The following is a 14,927-nucleotide window of genomic DNA, read 5'->3' on the forward strand; positions in this document are numbered from 1 at the left end:
TAAAACTTCTGTCATTTCTTTAATTTGTTACGTTTTACCAAAGAAGGCATAAAACAAAACAATACCCTATCAAGTGGTGTCAAAAAAATATAAAAAATATAAAAATTACAATTTATTTAGCCTCTCCTGTCTCTTTTTGGTGTCTTTTCATTTATGATTTTCTTTTTAAGTTCCTTTAATTTTGTCAATCTTTTTCCTGTTTTGTTACTTTTCCTACTTCTTTTTTCCTTTCTCTCTTGCTTTTTTTCTTTTTCATTGGTTGTTATTTTATTTTGAAACTCTTGGAAGAGTCTCGCTTTGCTTCCCATTGCTGCAGACTTACGGGGGAGGTTGAGATGCTTTCACATTTTTCCTTTTTTTGGTGACAGAGTCAAGTAATGATGGCCAAGAATATTATTTTAGAAGTATTTTAGGTTTTGGGGGGCCCAGGCAGTCGCCTACCTTTGCCTAATGGTAAATCTGCCTCTGGTGTTCCAAACAGGAAGTTCCTGTTGTTTATGGTCATTTTTCAAGCTATAAACTGACCAATCAGATCCCTCCATAAAAGAATGTGGTTTCATGTCCCACATCTGTGACTGAGTGGTAGAGGGCGGGGCCTTCCAACAAGCTCTCTCCTGATTGGTGAAAGTGGTAGCCATAGAAACGAGTAGACTCAAATGGATTCGGACCAATCTGGTTCTGAAATGGCGACATTGCGGGAAAAATGGCGACTGAATCAGGAAGGAAGCCATTGTCAATGGGTGATGTCACACTCACTCGGTCCGGTTCTCATCTACAGTCAATGTTTGATCTGTGCCGTCAGCTTCCCATACGACTTAAGCAGACCAAGGATATGCTTACAGATCTAATAAGTTCATACATTTTTATCTACTAATGAAGGTGCTTCACTCAACCCACGCAGCTCTGATTTAGGTTATTTTTTTACTCATTAAGCCATGCTTAGCTTGGTTTGGGGGCTTCGGTCGTCCGTTGTCAGATGGCCGTGGCGAACAGAAAGATCTGGATGAGCGGCATAACCTTCAGCGTGGAAAGGTCAGCGAGGACAGCCTGGAGAGTTTGTCGGTCGGAAGAAGACACAAACGGCAGAGAAGGAGAGAAGGGATCTTATTTTAAAACTTGATGACACGTCCATCCACTTCCTGTTTTAATCTTAAAAAAATAAGAGATTTTGTAAAAAATGTGCAAATCTTTGGGAAGTTAAAAGAAATGAAATTAAATAAAAAATCCTGTCCTTTTGAGATCACAGGAAGATTAAATTTAGGAACCCTATCATGTTTAAGGTGCAGGTCTAAGGTTTCCGCGCTGGGCCTGAGCTTCTAAATATAAGATAAGGAGCAGTGTGTTATGATAGCTTCTCTCAGCTGGGGCAGGTGGAAAATGAGCCAGCAAAATAGTGTCGACTGGCATCTCTGCACTATGTTGTAGTTTAAGTCCCTCTGTGGAATCATTGGGGTGGGGGGGCATTCATGGGAGCTGCATTGTTAGCTGCTGTAACGCAAATGCTGTTGTCTTTAGTAAACATTTGGAGGTAACTGGAAGAGAAAATACCTCGGCTGAAGCGAGCGAAGTCACTTCCATCAGGTTTTCAGCTCGGAAGGCAAACACAGCAGCTGCAAGGACTAAAACAGGAAAAGATTTTTAATAAAATACAATACAAATACATGTAATAAACATTATTGTTTACCATATGGAAATATAGGAAATTACAATAAAAAAGGAAATCATTGGATCAATTGACAAAAGTTCTGTAAATTGTTATATTTAAAATTGATTCGTTTTTATTAAATTAAAATATTGAGTCAAAAATCTATTAAAAAATCTAATTTGATTAATAGTATCAAAAGGTACAACATTTATTAATTTAACATGATTATTGTAAAAAAGGAAGCATAAAAATAATAAAAAACTGACATTTTCTGCCCGGATTCAAACATATTTATTTTTTAAGAACATAAATGTAAATTTGACTTGAGATTTTTTTTATTTAGTATTGATGAAACAAATAAAGATATTTTAAAAAATCAAAAAGAACTAAGTGTTACACGTTGCTCACCTGCAACCACTTCCAGCGAATCGTATCCCAGGATTCGATCCCAGAGCAGAAGCAGCTGATCGGTTGAGAGGTAACCAGAGAAGGCCCGTACCATCCACTTAAAGGCGATCCGCAGCCTAAGGACAAATAACACAGCTGACTGTAAAAAAAACAATCACAAAAGGAAACTAACAAAATAAAAGTTGCTCCCCAATTTTTGGTTTTGAGCCCCATCTATTAAAATATTAATGTAATTCTGCTGTTTGAACACTAGAGGGCAGTGGGACATCATTTCTGAAGTGTGGTAGGAGCACACAGAGCAAGAACCCTTTACAACACAACAAACACACAAATTATATATATAGTTACCATAATTTTTACATTTATTCACAAGAAGGTAGTACATGAAGACACAACAACACCTAAATAAAAATTACTCCATAACTATCTTAGAGAAAATTGATCATTTTTGTAATGTTCCTACATTTAATTTCATCAAATTTAAATTCTAATTTACTGTTATTTTATATAAATATATAGAGTGCAAAAAAGTACCAATTGCGCAACTTATACCACTTAAAAAGATGAGAGATGCCTGTAATTTTCCTCATAGGTATACCCTAAACTATGACAGACAAAATAATAATAAAATAAAAAAGAATTTATTTGTAAATTATGTCGGAAAAAGGGTATTGAGCCAATAACAAAAAATAAACTCAATACTTTGTTATGTACCTTTTGTTGGTAAATCAAACTGTTTCTGTAAGTCTTCACGAGGTTTTCACAAACTGCTGCTGGTATTTTGGTCCATTCCTCCATGCAGATCTCCTCTAGAGCAGTGAAGTTTTGGGACCATTGCTGAGCAACACAGATTTTCAGCTCCTTCCAAAGCAATATTTACAATGTCTGAATTGCATTTTTACAATGCTGTAATAGATATATAGAGATCGTGAATTAGTGATCTCGGACGTTGCAAATATTTGTACTTGTATTTGGATACTCGTTTCAACCCTGTGTTAGATAGTAGCAAGATTTCTCAAGAAAACTTTAATCAAGCTTCAGTCGTCAAGTGAAATGATGGAACTGTCCAGTAAAATCTCAGCCATCCAAATGGAGATTAGACATCTTCAACAAACTTGTCGTATCTCAGGAGGATCCCAATCTGGTCTCAGTCAACAGAGAAAACAAAGATCCTTCTGATTATCACGTCGGGCTGTCGCTTATTGGGTTTCAGTTAGTTGAGGAATTAAATATGAATTTGCAAAGATTGTGTCTATTATTTTTACAAAGCACACAACTTTGTTTCCTGTAACTTTTGATAAAAACACCCGCTAAATGTTGTTCACCCTTTGGCATTTCCACAGCAAAACAGCTTCCACTGAGTTTTGTATTTGGTTTGGCAGAGATTTATACACCCTCCTGACACAAGGGTGTATTTTATCAGGGTTGGGGGCCGGCACAGGGAAACCCAGTCCCGGGCCCCCTTGTGGCTACATAGTTAGGTAGTAGCATGAAGGATCTTGCCTAAGATGGATTAGGCCTTTTGGGCCCCCTTAGAATCGAACTTGGATATGTTGGTAAACCTTGACAACAGCGGATCTAAAAGGAAAGCTCGATTAACTCACGGCTGTGCCTCGATCTGTCGAAGGTGGTAGAAGAGTTGCGGCAGGTGAGCCTGCAGCAGCCGCTCGAACTGCAAACACAAAGCCACGATTCCCTGCAGGGGACACAACAGCACCGCCGAGGTTAGAGAGCCTGGTTAACCGGCACCTTCTGAGTTTACCACACAGGAACTTACGGAGGGAGAGGAGGAGATGGAGTGCAATCTGAAGAAGTAGCGGATGTACATCTCCCTGAAGACGCTGTACAATTTGGATGGCTCGTTGTACAGGAAGCATAGAGGTGCCACTGAGGGACGAACATCAATTCAACCCGAATCTGGAACCTTCTGCTCAACTGTACGATTGTGGGATACTCACCGTACATGGAGAAGCCATGGAAAGGTATCACCCCTGCTCACATCAAGATTCCCCATGAATGCATTTTCCAACTCATCAATACTGTAACATTTTTTACGACTTACCATTAGGAGGATAAAGAACGGCAAACTCTTCGTTTCCCACTTTTCCTGAATGTGGAGACACAAAAGTGAAGCTAGTCCTGCCTTAGACAAAATGACTGCTCTACGACAGACGGTACATCGTCTCACCGTGGACGTAGGACTTGGGAGGTGTGGCGCTGTTGTATTTGAAGTGCTCCAAGACGGCGGTATCTCGGGAGAAACACAGAAGCACCTGGAGACACAAAGACAAACACATTGATGGGGACGTTGTGTTGTATGAACCACAGCCAATTGTAGCTTGCACGCAACAACTACAATCTTTATCAAACCGGATTTTTTCACCTGCTACTTGTTCACAACAATTTGAACAAAGAAATACTTAGAAATGCCTAATTTTCATTACATATGTCCTCCATCATCGGAAAAATGCCACAAGATCGTATTAATACAATTGTCATTGGAGTGGGTCTTTGAGATCACCCTGAAATGATTTTATCATCGACTGTTTATAGAGATGTAGGCTGTGTGGTCACATGACCGTATAGTTTGTATTAGTTCTACTTGAGTCCATTAGATTTAAACTCTTCTTATTTGGCAACCCATGACACCACTGGTCTCTGGGTTTCAGATGGACAAATATGCTTGATAAGATCCCGTTTCGACAAAAGACCCCAATCACAATTCTGATCTCAGTATGTGCAGAAATCAACTACCAGTTGAGTTCTTGTAACTCATGTTTATTTTCATCTCTACAGTCTGTTTAGATACAAAAACATGATCGTATTTGTCAATCACGGTGTTTTATTGTGAACAATTCGTTATATTTTGAATATAAATCGGATTTTGTCCTCTATCTTGATGTAACTTCCTGTTAGAATTGACACGGATCACTCGCAGTACGCCCACAAAATAGACCAGACACCGAAACGACCACTCCGCGTCTGCATGAACCATATCACAGGTTAACAAGGGCGTCGAATGGAAGCGGCCTCCGCTACGCTTCCGTGTCCAGTGTGAACCAGGCGTCAGTCGTACCATAGTATAAGTCACAAGACCAAAAAATGTCTAATCAAGAAGACTATTTAAGTCGCTCTGGAGTACAAGTCGCACTTTAGGTAGGAAAGTCTAACGTTTCAGAAGAAATCCGCCAAGTAGAGCGTAACTAAAAAATAAATAAAGACAAGAATATTAATCTTTTGATCCATATAAGAAAAATATCAAAGTTTAAAACAAAAACAATCAGATTCTTTTCCATGTTTGTTTTGGACGACTCTTCTTCTGCCACTGTCAGCAGCAGATACTTAGATGTAGCAACCTCTAGTGGTTGTTAGAGGAAACAACCACTACTGGTGTTTATTGGAAAAATAACAAATATATGAGCCTATTTATGCCTAAAAAAATGTGACTTATACCCCAGAAAATACAGTATAAGTGTGTCTCTTTATTGCGTTATTTGATTGGAAGAGTCATGGGTTGATTCAACAAATCTTGAACTCTAATGATTTGGGTGAAGTACAGTCCATTCAATATGGCCACACTTTATCAGGCTTCATTTTGAGATCCAGAATCTTATTTATCGGTAACCTCAAGAAGGATAGATGGAGTGGACGGACAGATGGATGGGATGTATGGATGGATGGGGACTTCTGGCTCCAGAGCGTTTATTTTTGAAACCAACCTCAGACAGCAAGACATGAATTCGGATGTAGATCAACTTTTTATTCACATCCTGATTGCCAGATTTAACAAATACTTGAAAGATACAGTTTTTTTGTGTCCAACCTAAAATTTTTATTTCTCAACTGAGTTAGAATCCTGATACATTCAGGATTTCAGTACTATTTTTCATAGAACCTTAGGTTTGTTTTCACTCATAAAGTACTGTTAAGATTAGAGAACTATTTTTGGTGCGTTTCTCTATTTATAGCTGTGTTCTTTGGTCATTGTGGGTGAAATACCAAGAAAGACCAATCCCTTTAGCCAGAAAGTGACTCACAAAGGTTTAATGAGGTGCGCTACGACTGACACGACCTGGAGCTGAAAGTAGCCTCATTTTTACTTCTTAGAAAGCGCTTTTCATTAAATAAATCTTCCCAGTAGTAATATTGTTGCCTTTGAAGCCACTTTTCTACAATAACTGCAATAAATCGAAGTTGAAGAGATCAAATGAGGACTACAAGCATTTTCTTGATTTTGAAACGTGTAGAAGTCTTTGCTTCTCCAGTCTTTCAATAAGTATTGCAGGATAGCGATCCTGATGAGTTTGAACTTGCTTGCAAGAAATACAGAGGAGATTTATCGTGATTGAGCAGAAAAACAATGTCCTAACCATGCATAAACAACCTTTGACGCAGGTACAACTAAAGGTATCATGGATCCCTGGGAAGTTTCAGTACATTATTACAACATTCTTTTACTGAACCATTCGTCAATATTGACACGGATGCTTGAGCTTTCTCCTTCAGACACTCATGTGCTGCTTAGTCAGGTACAGAGTTGTATGGCACGCAAGCAGCAGCTAAAAACCCCCTTTGGCTGAGTACATAGATACATATACATGTGTATCAGCTGAGTGTCAAAGGCAAACAGAGCAGTGACTACCGGGGAAGCTAATAACACCAGGCCATTTCCTTGTTTGGGTTGAGTGTTAAACACCAGATAAAGATGAATGCTGTCATGCAGCCAGTGTCATTAAGTCTAAACCTTTCAGCCGGCCAAATCCTGGGAGACGGCCGGGCTCTTATCTGGGAAAACACGGGAGGAAAGAGCAGTGGCGTGGACGACTGTTATGTGCGGGTTAAACAGCTCTAGGAGGCACACAGTCGAATGGCGAGTGGTTGTGGGCCCATCGAGATAACCGGTCTCCCAGAGACTTATCACGCTGGTTTGTGAATGGGAAACATTCAGATATAAAACAGATGAAAGAGGAGAAGAAAAACGATTCATCATGGGAGTCATTGTCTATTCAAACATTACCTGATAGAGAAAATCCTCAAACACAAAGTAGTAGTCATCGTTGCTGGCGGTGAGCTTCACGTCCTGCCAAGCAGAGCGGTTTAGAAGAATTAAATTCTGAATTCTTAAATTCTGAAAACTTGTAGTTTGTAAGAGAGTTTGCTCAGTTTGATCTAGAATATGGGGATGAAGATAAAGACTCTTGATTAAACCTCTTATTCAGTGCCCTAGAGTTTACTGCGATTTGGATACCATACTTTTTTCTATTTTTTATCAACACCAAATATGACATCACCTGTTTATTGAAGTAAAAACCTAACAAATATGAATCCACTTTGTTCTGAAGATGAAAACTTGGACAATTTATAAAAAACAAAAATATACATACATTTTCCTCAAATGACAAATCTTTCAAACGCAATGCATTGTGGTCTATATTCCCCAATCTCATAAGCATGATGCACACTGTTTTGTTTTCCAGCAAAATTCTGAGAACTTTCCAAGGCTTAGAGTTTTGGATTTTTAAGCCTAATTTCCATCAAGCAGTCTAGTACGGTACGGTTCGGTCCGGTATTGTGAGCCATTGTAAAATGGACCCATTAACAGTACCAAACAATAGCTCTTGGTGACTCCCATTAGTTGTAGGTCCATTGAAAAATTATACCAAACGGCTGGGGCAGAGCCGTTGTAGCCACCCGCTGATTGGCAGAAAGTAATGACGACATTAAAAAGCAGCAATATAGCGTTAAGTGAGGCTAACATTTCCAACATCTGTAAACATTTTACGACGGTATTGATCTGCAATCTTCTTTCGAACAGCATTAAATTACTATTACTCACGATGTACCAGAAGTAAAGCAATAAAAAGACTAATAGCTGGATGATCTCCGTTGTTGCTGCTTTTCTAGTTGTCACACTACAATGACGCAATGACACGCTAGCGGTCCACACCACACATGCTGTGAAAACAAACCCCTCAGCGGAAACGCTTACCAGAATTAATTGGACCGTCCCATACCACTCCTTAGCAGACTGTACCAGACCGCTCAGGGGAAATGAGGCTGTAGATTCGGACACCCTAATATAACTATATAATGCATTAACTAGGAAGTAGTGAGTGAATTCGGATGTAGCTTAAGTACAGATTAAAGACTAGGTTGGATGCTTTATCCAGGTCATGTCAAATTTGTGTTTTTTGGAAAAAATTGTCACCACAAACAGAAAGGGCCTGCATGAAGGACTTATACATTTATGGGAAAGAGAAAAAAATGCATCTTTCTATGTTTATGCACACTTTCAATAAACTCAAAAGGATGTGCTGTCCGCACCAAGAGGTGCTTCAACAGTGCTTCATTAAGTGCAAACTCTAAAAGGGTTTTAATTTTCTATTTGAACCCATAGACTGTAAATGAGAGGTGGAGTGAGTGACTCCTCCCCTCTCATGTTCCAAACAGGAAGTACCTGTTGGTTCCAAGAAGTCAAACTAGGATAAGACTTCTATTGAGAAATCAACAGCTATTACTCAGTCATTCAATGTTTCAGAATAACCATTTCTTTGACACTTTTGCTAATCTTGACTTTTTTTAGTTAAAAACTGACCAATCAGATGGCTCAATGAAAGCATGTGGTCTCGCTTTGAACGTTCAAAACGCTTGCTAGGTTTTGTGTGGCCCGCTTTCCAGTGGTAGGGGTGTGGATTTCCAACAAGCTCACTCCTGATTGGGGAATGTTAACTCAGACCAAATCTGACTAATCTCTGCTTATGGCCATTGTCTGACACCAACAGGGCGGTATCTGTAATGCGAAAAAATGGCAATTGAAATGACTTTATTTGGTTGGAACCAGAAGTAAGCTATTTTCTATGGGTTGTGTCACACTCACTCTGACCAGTTATTAGATACAATCAATGGTTCAACCACCTTAACTTCCCAATTCCAGCCTTATGGTGTAGAATTAAGGCTAGGGATGTCTACTTGTGATTGATTATGTAATATGTCTATTTAATGTGTTACCTGATTGCTTGAAATAAACCATTTCATTCATTCAATCCTTAATTCATTCAAAGTATAACTGAGGTCATGCAAGAGACGAGCTCACCTTGTATATAAGGTAATCTACCAGCAGGTCGTGTTGTATTACTCCGGCCTTTAGCTGCTCGTAATGCATCACATCCTGAAACGTCATATAATTACTAAGTCAAATCACATGCAAAAGTCATATTCAACAAAACACATGCGCTTGCTTTTCTCGACGAGAATATGAGGCAAAACTGTTTGAATTAACATAATATTTCCACACAAATCTATGCGGAATCTCCTTCATCACACTCGTGCCATCTCTGCCTGTGACGGCCGGCGAAGTCGAGGAGGTTTATCGTGTTTCCGAGCGAATGTTTAAACTCAAAAGTACCTCCGGTTTCAGGCAGGTTCTCGCAAAAGGACCAAACGGAGCAATAAAAGTGTCCTCTGTCAGCGTGAGCAGAAACAGAAAGGGTCATTTGGACCGCTGAGGGAGGACTGTGGTAACATCAGCCGCATCCGCAAAGGAGGGTATAAATACAGCCCGCCAAAATTGTTGAAACAGACTGTACATCTTGTACCTATTAAGTTAAGGCTATATTCCTTAAAGTTACCTCAGATCTAAAAAAGAAAAAAAAAACTAACAGCTGGCAGGAGGGGACTCTGATGATTTTAAACAAAGTGAAACATTTGCAGAGAGCGTTGATGCTTACAGACCAAAACACACATAGGGCGCGGCAGCTCGGAGAATCAAACAGAGGCCGTTCTGCACCGTTGATCAGTCAGACTGTGTTTGCTCTCCAACTGTCCAGAGTCATACCAACATTCCACAGGGCTGCACGAAGCAGCTTTAAAAAATAAAATCAATCTGCATTGTTTTCTCCAGTCCACTTCAGCAGAAGGCCTTGGACCGCTGCAGCGTTTACACAGGCCTTTGCCAAGCGGGCAGGCGGCAGCACTGTTTTGGCTAACTGAAATAAACCGTTTGTTTATCTTAACATACAGGACAAGCCAAGGAAGCAAAGATAAACAGCAGAAAAGAAGCAGATTATCGTGAACTTTCAAGTTGCTGCTATATGCAATGTGTTGCCCCTCCCCCTAAAGGGTAGATAAGTTGTAAAAAAAAAAGTTTAGCTTATAGTTTGCAGTCTGGGAATGGGCGCAGCTGCCACTTTACAATAAACAATGTCATTTAGAGTTCAACTCGGCCACCTGTGTGGCGGCGTTTGCCCCCGCCAGTGTACCTGCGGCTGGTTGGTGGAGTTCAGGATGAGAGCCCACAGGTCCGAGCGAAGTCCAGTGGGGCAGCCCCGCCTGCTGTACTGCTGTGCCGCGGCGCTGTCCTGCTCCACCACCACTGAGCCATGCGGACACATGCATGCAGCTAGAGTAAACTAGCACAGCTACATCCATCCATTTTAATTGAATCAAGAATTTGACAATGAGCAACAGACAGCTCTTTTAAAGCCCCATTTATAGAAGTCAACTGCCAAAAAAAAGTTTATTTAGGTTTTGATTACCCTTTAAAATACCGGTTGTGAAAATGACCTTCCAAAAGGATAAAGCTATATGTTGAATTTCAAACAGAAAGTTTTTTCATTTTTGTTACAAAGCTAGTTCATTTTACCTTGGAGTGAATACAAATTGTTTTGACTGTAGAACCAGGCTCTAGTGGTGACTAAGTGAACTGCATCTCAGTCCAATTACTTTTGTTTTAAAGCAGAATTCAACCCAAGAGTCAAAGTATTGGACCTTAGAGACTATTAACACCACTGGTTCAAACTGAAATAGTATAAACTTCTTACTTTACAACCTTACAAGAAGTGGAGTGGAGTTATCTGGCATCGACAATTTTATCAAATTTTATGTAAAAGAAATAAGGCCAACTTTTAAAAAAGATTAATCTTACCTTTCAGCAATGACATACAGATCCAAATTGAAAAGACCTACCTTTTTTTCCAATGTGGACATAGTTGTTTTCAAAGAGGTCTGTGAATGAAAAAAGAAAACAGTTTCATCAGCAAACTCATCAGCTTGATTTACAAACACAGAAACAGTTGAGTCCCTTTTATTTGCGACATTCTAGAACGTCAATATCTGGACTTTTACAGAGATACCGTAAAAACGCCGGTTCGTATACAACAAGCCAGTCCGGTTTATGGATAGTTGTGTTTAAAAAAGCACATCCTCTGAAAATGATCCAGTTATGTCAAAAACCGGTTAGCTTCTCTGTGACTAAGCAACTTTTATTTCTACTTTTTTTAGGAAAAAAACTCAAGCAACAACAACTGGCGTTTGCCCAGATAACAGAGATTTGATCTGTGTTTTTTATACTGTGCACTGTGAGGCATGGTGGTAGAGGGGTAATGGTTTGGGCTCAAACTGCAGCCACATGATCTGAGCACTATGCTGTTGTTTGACGACTCTTATCATGCGGATCAAGACAAACGGTCACAACTCAGTCATGGAATTATGATAACTAATGGTTTAGGATCAAACATTTTTAAAACAAACTTTTTTTTCAGCTTAAACTTTTGAGAGAGACGTTCATGCTCATATCGTGGCGTCTTTGGATTGTTGCTTTTCTTTTGAATGTACTGTAAAACCATATCCAGGTTTTGCTATTCGCTGCTGCTGACCCGATTATGAGATTATCCTTTTATGGACTTCCTGTTACATTTATTTCTAAAGTTTATTTATGGCTTTTAACCAAAGAGAACCCACAGGGTCAAATTTGGTACCTTGACCCCTGTTTAACATTTTATTTAATTATTTGATGAATTTTTTTGGCTGCAGATAGTTGCTGCTGCCAAAAAGAAAAAAAAAAGTTTTTAAATCAACTTTAAAAGCCCAGAAAATGTTTAGTTATACAGAGTTAAAAGTCAGAAAGGTTTTAGATAACTTTTATATGCGTTTTTTCCCCAATGGTCTACAATGCTATTATATTGTCATAGCTTTTAAATGTTAGCTTAGATGTATGCTACATATCTATATTTATCTGTGCTGTTATTGCTGAAAGTTTTGTTTTATAAATGTATTTTAAGTCTTCTGTTAGTGATCTTATTATTTTACAATAATATATTTGGACCCCTCTAGTGGTCACGCCAGGTATTTTAGTTAAAACCTTTGCTTGAATAAACTTTATTGAACAGTGTACGACACGTGTGGACAGCGAAGACGTGCTAGAATGCACGCAGTTCTTCGTGTTGTTTGTAAGATGTTTCTGCTTACATAATAAGTATTAAATAAATAATATTTGATTTCAGTTTCACCCCTTTGAAAATCAACACTCGACGGTCTCCAGAGTCGTGATATGAGAAAGGTGTTCAAAAGCTCCTGCATTGTACACGCATGAAACAGAACACTATCTAAATCTAATGTCATCATCACTTTCTGCCAATCAACGGCCGGCTACAGAGACTCCGCCCCAACTGTTGCGTTCCACTTTTCAATTGACCTACAACCAATGGGGGGCCCCAAGGAGGTACGGTTCAGTACTGTTTAATGGGTCCATTTTACAATGGAGACGCAAAAAAGACCGAACTGGACCGTACCGGAGCACTCAGTGAAAACAAGGCTTTAGAATTCTTGGTATTCTTTCTACTCTATTGGCAGACTTTTATTTTATTTATATTTTCTTTTTATCTCTTGTGCTATCTTATGGGGTCCAGATGACCCTAGTCCAATTTCTTATTTCTAGAGGGCTTGTTTAGGTTCAGGTTCCGCTTCCATCTGCAGCGCAGCGGCTCTGAGATCGTCCAGTCAAGCGCCATCAGGTCCGGTCACTCACGAAAACTGATTATTTCAAGTCGTCGCTGCCAAAAGCGGCTTCAGAAGGTTCTGAACTATGGAGTGGAACTGGTTTTTACCAAAGTCTGTGTCTGCGTTTGGCTTTTGTCAAGCTAACGATTGAACCTCAACTCGTGTCACGCTTTCTCTCTGTTTGAGGTTGGGTTTTGATAAATTGCAAGAAGTCCTACTTTGTTTTCTTTCTAAAGTGAACATTTCTCTGTAATCGTGAGGGAGTTCTGCTTATTTCTAGATTAAATTTGAGCATTTCTGGACCTCAAAAATGTGTAAATGTTTGATATAAAGGCTTGTTTGGTTTCGTAAAACTATTCAAAGAAGTTTGTTGACGCTATTCAGTCAAAGACGGGTGAATGGGTTCTGTCAGTACCTGGATGGACGTGCGCGTGGTCGTCGATCCCCAGCTGCCCGTTGTTCAGGTTCAGTTCCGAGTATGCCTGACGCTGCGAGTCAACCGAACATCACAAACGCTTCAGTCCACTGTGACACTTCACAGACACAACATTAAAAGGGCCCTATGTGACTTTATATGTAATCCACTATTGTTGACATAGGTGTGATAATGAAAAGATTGTTTACAACGCTGCGTCTGGACTCTAAAGTGAGATTAAGAGGATTTCTCTTCAGCCTGAAAGGTGATTAGTGCCTAATAAAGCCCATTTAGTCCTATAAGTCTGATTTTCTTTGGGTTAATTCGATATGGATTATGTTCTGAAGTCTCCTCGGTATACAAGTCCATCAAACACAAACGTGCAGCAAACGTGGAGATAAACAAGCGAGCGCAGATCCGCACCAGCTGTGGGATGTCTCTGATGTTGAGAGGAACCTGGATAAGACCCCAGTGGCTCTTGACGGTCATGTCCTCACTGCTGTCGTGGTTGGGGTTCCTCAGACTGATTAAAACCTGTTTACACAGCAAACAGGCTGTTTTTTCACTGACAGAGAATAACAAAAAAGCAGAAAAAGAAATAATAATGTTGCAGCAGGAAGGAGGTCACTCACCTCCAGGAAGTCTTTAGGGGCATAAACAGGCCTGAAGCGACTCAAATCTAAACAAAAAATAAAAAGTCTTGATAGGACATGTAGCAGAAACGCTAAACATTCGTACAGATTCTATAAGTAAAACCTAGAATTCAGTATCTCAACAAATGAAAATGTTATAAAAATGAAAGTTATTTTCTCATAAAAAGGGAGTTTAAAAAGCTTCCTGGCCAGAATTGCTTTAGAATGAATCCAGTCATGGAGAAGACCTTTAACCCTTTAACACCTGAGACGTTGGTGGTGACGCCTAAATAACAAACGCTCTTTGATGTGTCGTAAGTATTGGACTGTTGTTACGGTCCCAAGACCTGGTGGGTTTGTGTGAGTAGGTCTGTGTTTGTTCAGGTGCATTGTAACCTACTTTGCCTCGTGTTGCCCCTTTACCTTAAGTTAACTTTTGTCTTTTGGGTTTTACCCTGATATTGACCTGTGATTTGCCAAATTGTGTTTTTGGTTTTGGCGTCGTCAGTGTAGTATTTGTAGACTGTATTACTCCTATTGATGAAAAAAAGTCAGAGTTTCTGAGTTGTTAATAATTGCTCTTATTATTAATCTCCTTTCTTGTACCTGTTTTGTTTTGTTTATTTTTACGCCATTTGTAATATACGGCCTAGCTTTTGCTCCACATGGTTAAGGACCCCTGCATCAAAAATTGATCTTTTGGGGGTCCCAAACTCGTTCTTTTTTTTTTGGCGTGCTGGCTGTTCCAATTAAAACAGGGCTCCCCGCCCTCCTCGCAAACCAGTACGGGTCCAGTAACAGGGCTTGGACTGCACCAGTATCCTAACCCTAACCTTCACCTAGACACAGATCGGTATCAGAACCCTAACCTCAACCTGGTAGCGGATATGGACCAGTGTCGGTTCCCAATGCGATTCCGGACGTGGTACCTGACGCAGACCAGGCAATGGTTAGGATACCGATAACAGACACGGACTGAACCTCAGGATGCTGACAATTTTCTTGAATTGCTTTAGAATGAATCCAATCATGGAGAAGACCTTTAAACCTT

The 14,927-nt window shown here is 39.7% G+C and overlaps 1 protein-coding gene across 3 annotated transcripts in view; it reads right to left on the minus strand.

Moving 5' to 3' along the window:
• Positions 1 to 902: 902 nt before the first annotated feature.
• Positions 903 to 14,927, minus strand: part of tbc1d19 (TBC1 domain family, member 19) — a 21,165-nt gene continuing 7,140 nt past the window's right edge. Inside the window, exons 7-21 of one of the 3 annotated variants that reach the window (XM_024288747.2) lie at positions 13,877 to 13,923; positions 13,668 to 13,778; positions 13,245 to 13,317; positions 11,018 to 11,056; positions 10,312 to 10,424; positions 9,147 to 9,221; positions 7,071 to 7,133; positions 4,242 to 4,326; positions 4,116 to 4,160; positions 4,012 to 4,044; positions 3,831 to 3,940; positions 3,658 to 3,749; positions 2,054 to 2,169; positions 1,549 to 1,619; positions 903 to 1,047 (exon numbers count right to left, since the gene is read on the minus strand). In XM_024288747.2, the coding sequence (XP_024144515.1) occupies positions 973 to 1,047; positions 1,549 to 1,619; positions 2,054 to 2,169; positions 3,658 to 3,749; positions 3,831 to 3,940; positions 4,012 to 4,044; positions 4,116 to 4,160; positions 4,242 to 4,326; positions 7,071 to 7,133; positions 9,147 to 9,221; positions 10,312 to 10,424; positions 11,018 to 11,056; positions 13,245 to 13,317; positions 13,668 to 13,778; positions 13,877 to 13,923 (1,148 nt within the window). In that variant the 3' untranslated portion in view covers positions 903 to 972. Of the gene's footprint in view, positions 1,048 to 1,548; positions 1,620 to 2,053; positions 2,170 to 2,767; positions 2,960 to 3,657; positions 3,750 to 3,830; positions 3,941 to 4,011; positions 4,045 to 4,115; positions 4,161 to 4,241; positions 4,327 to 7,070; positions 7,134 to 9,146; positions 9,222 to 10,311; positions 10,425 to 11,017; positions 11,057 to 13,244; positions 13,318 to 13,667; positions 13,779 to 13,876; positions 13,924 to 14,927 lie in introns of those variants that run through there. The other 2 variants (XR_002920967.2, XR_002920968.2) reach the window with 2 other exon arrangements.

Source organism: Oryzias melastigma, linkage group LG18 (assembly GCF_002922805.2).
Source record: "Oryzias melastigma strain HK-1 linkage group LG18, ASM292280v2, whole genome shotgun sequence".
Lineage (NCBI taxonomy): Eukaryota > Metazoa > Chordata > Actinopteri > Beloniformes > Adrianichthyidae > Oryzias > Oryzias melastigma.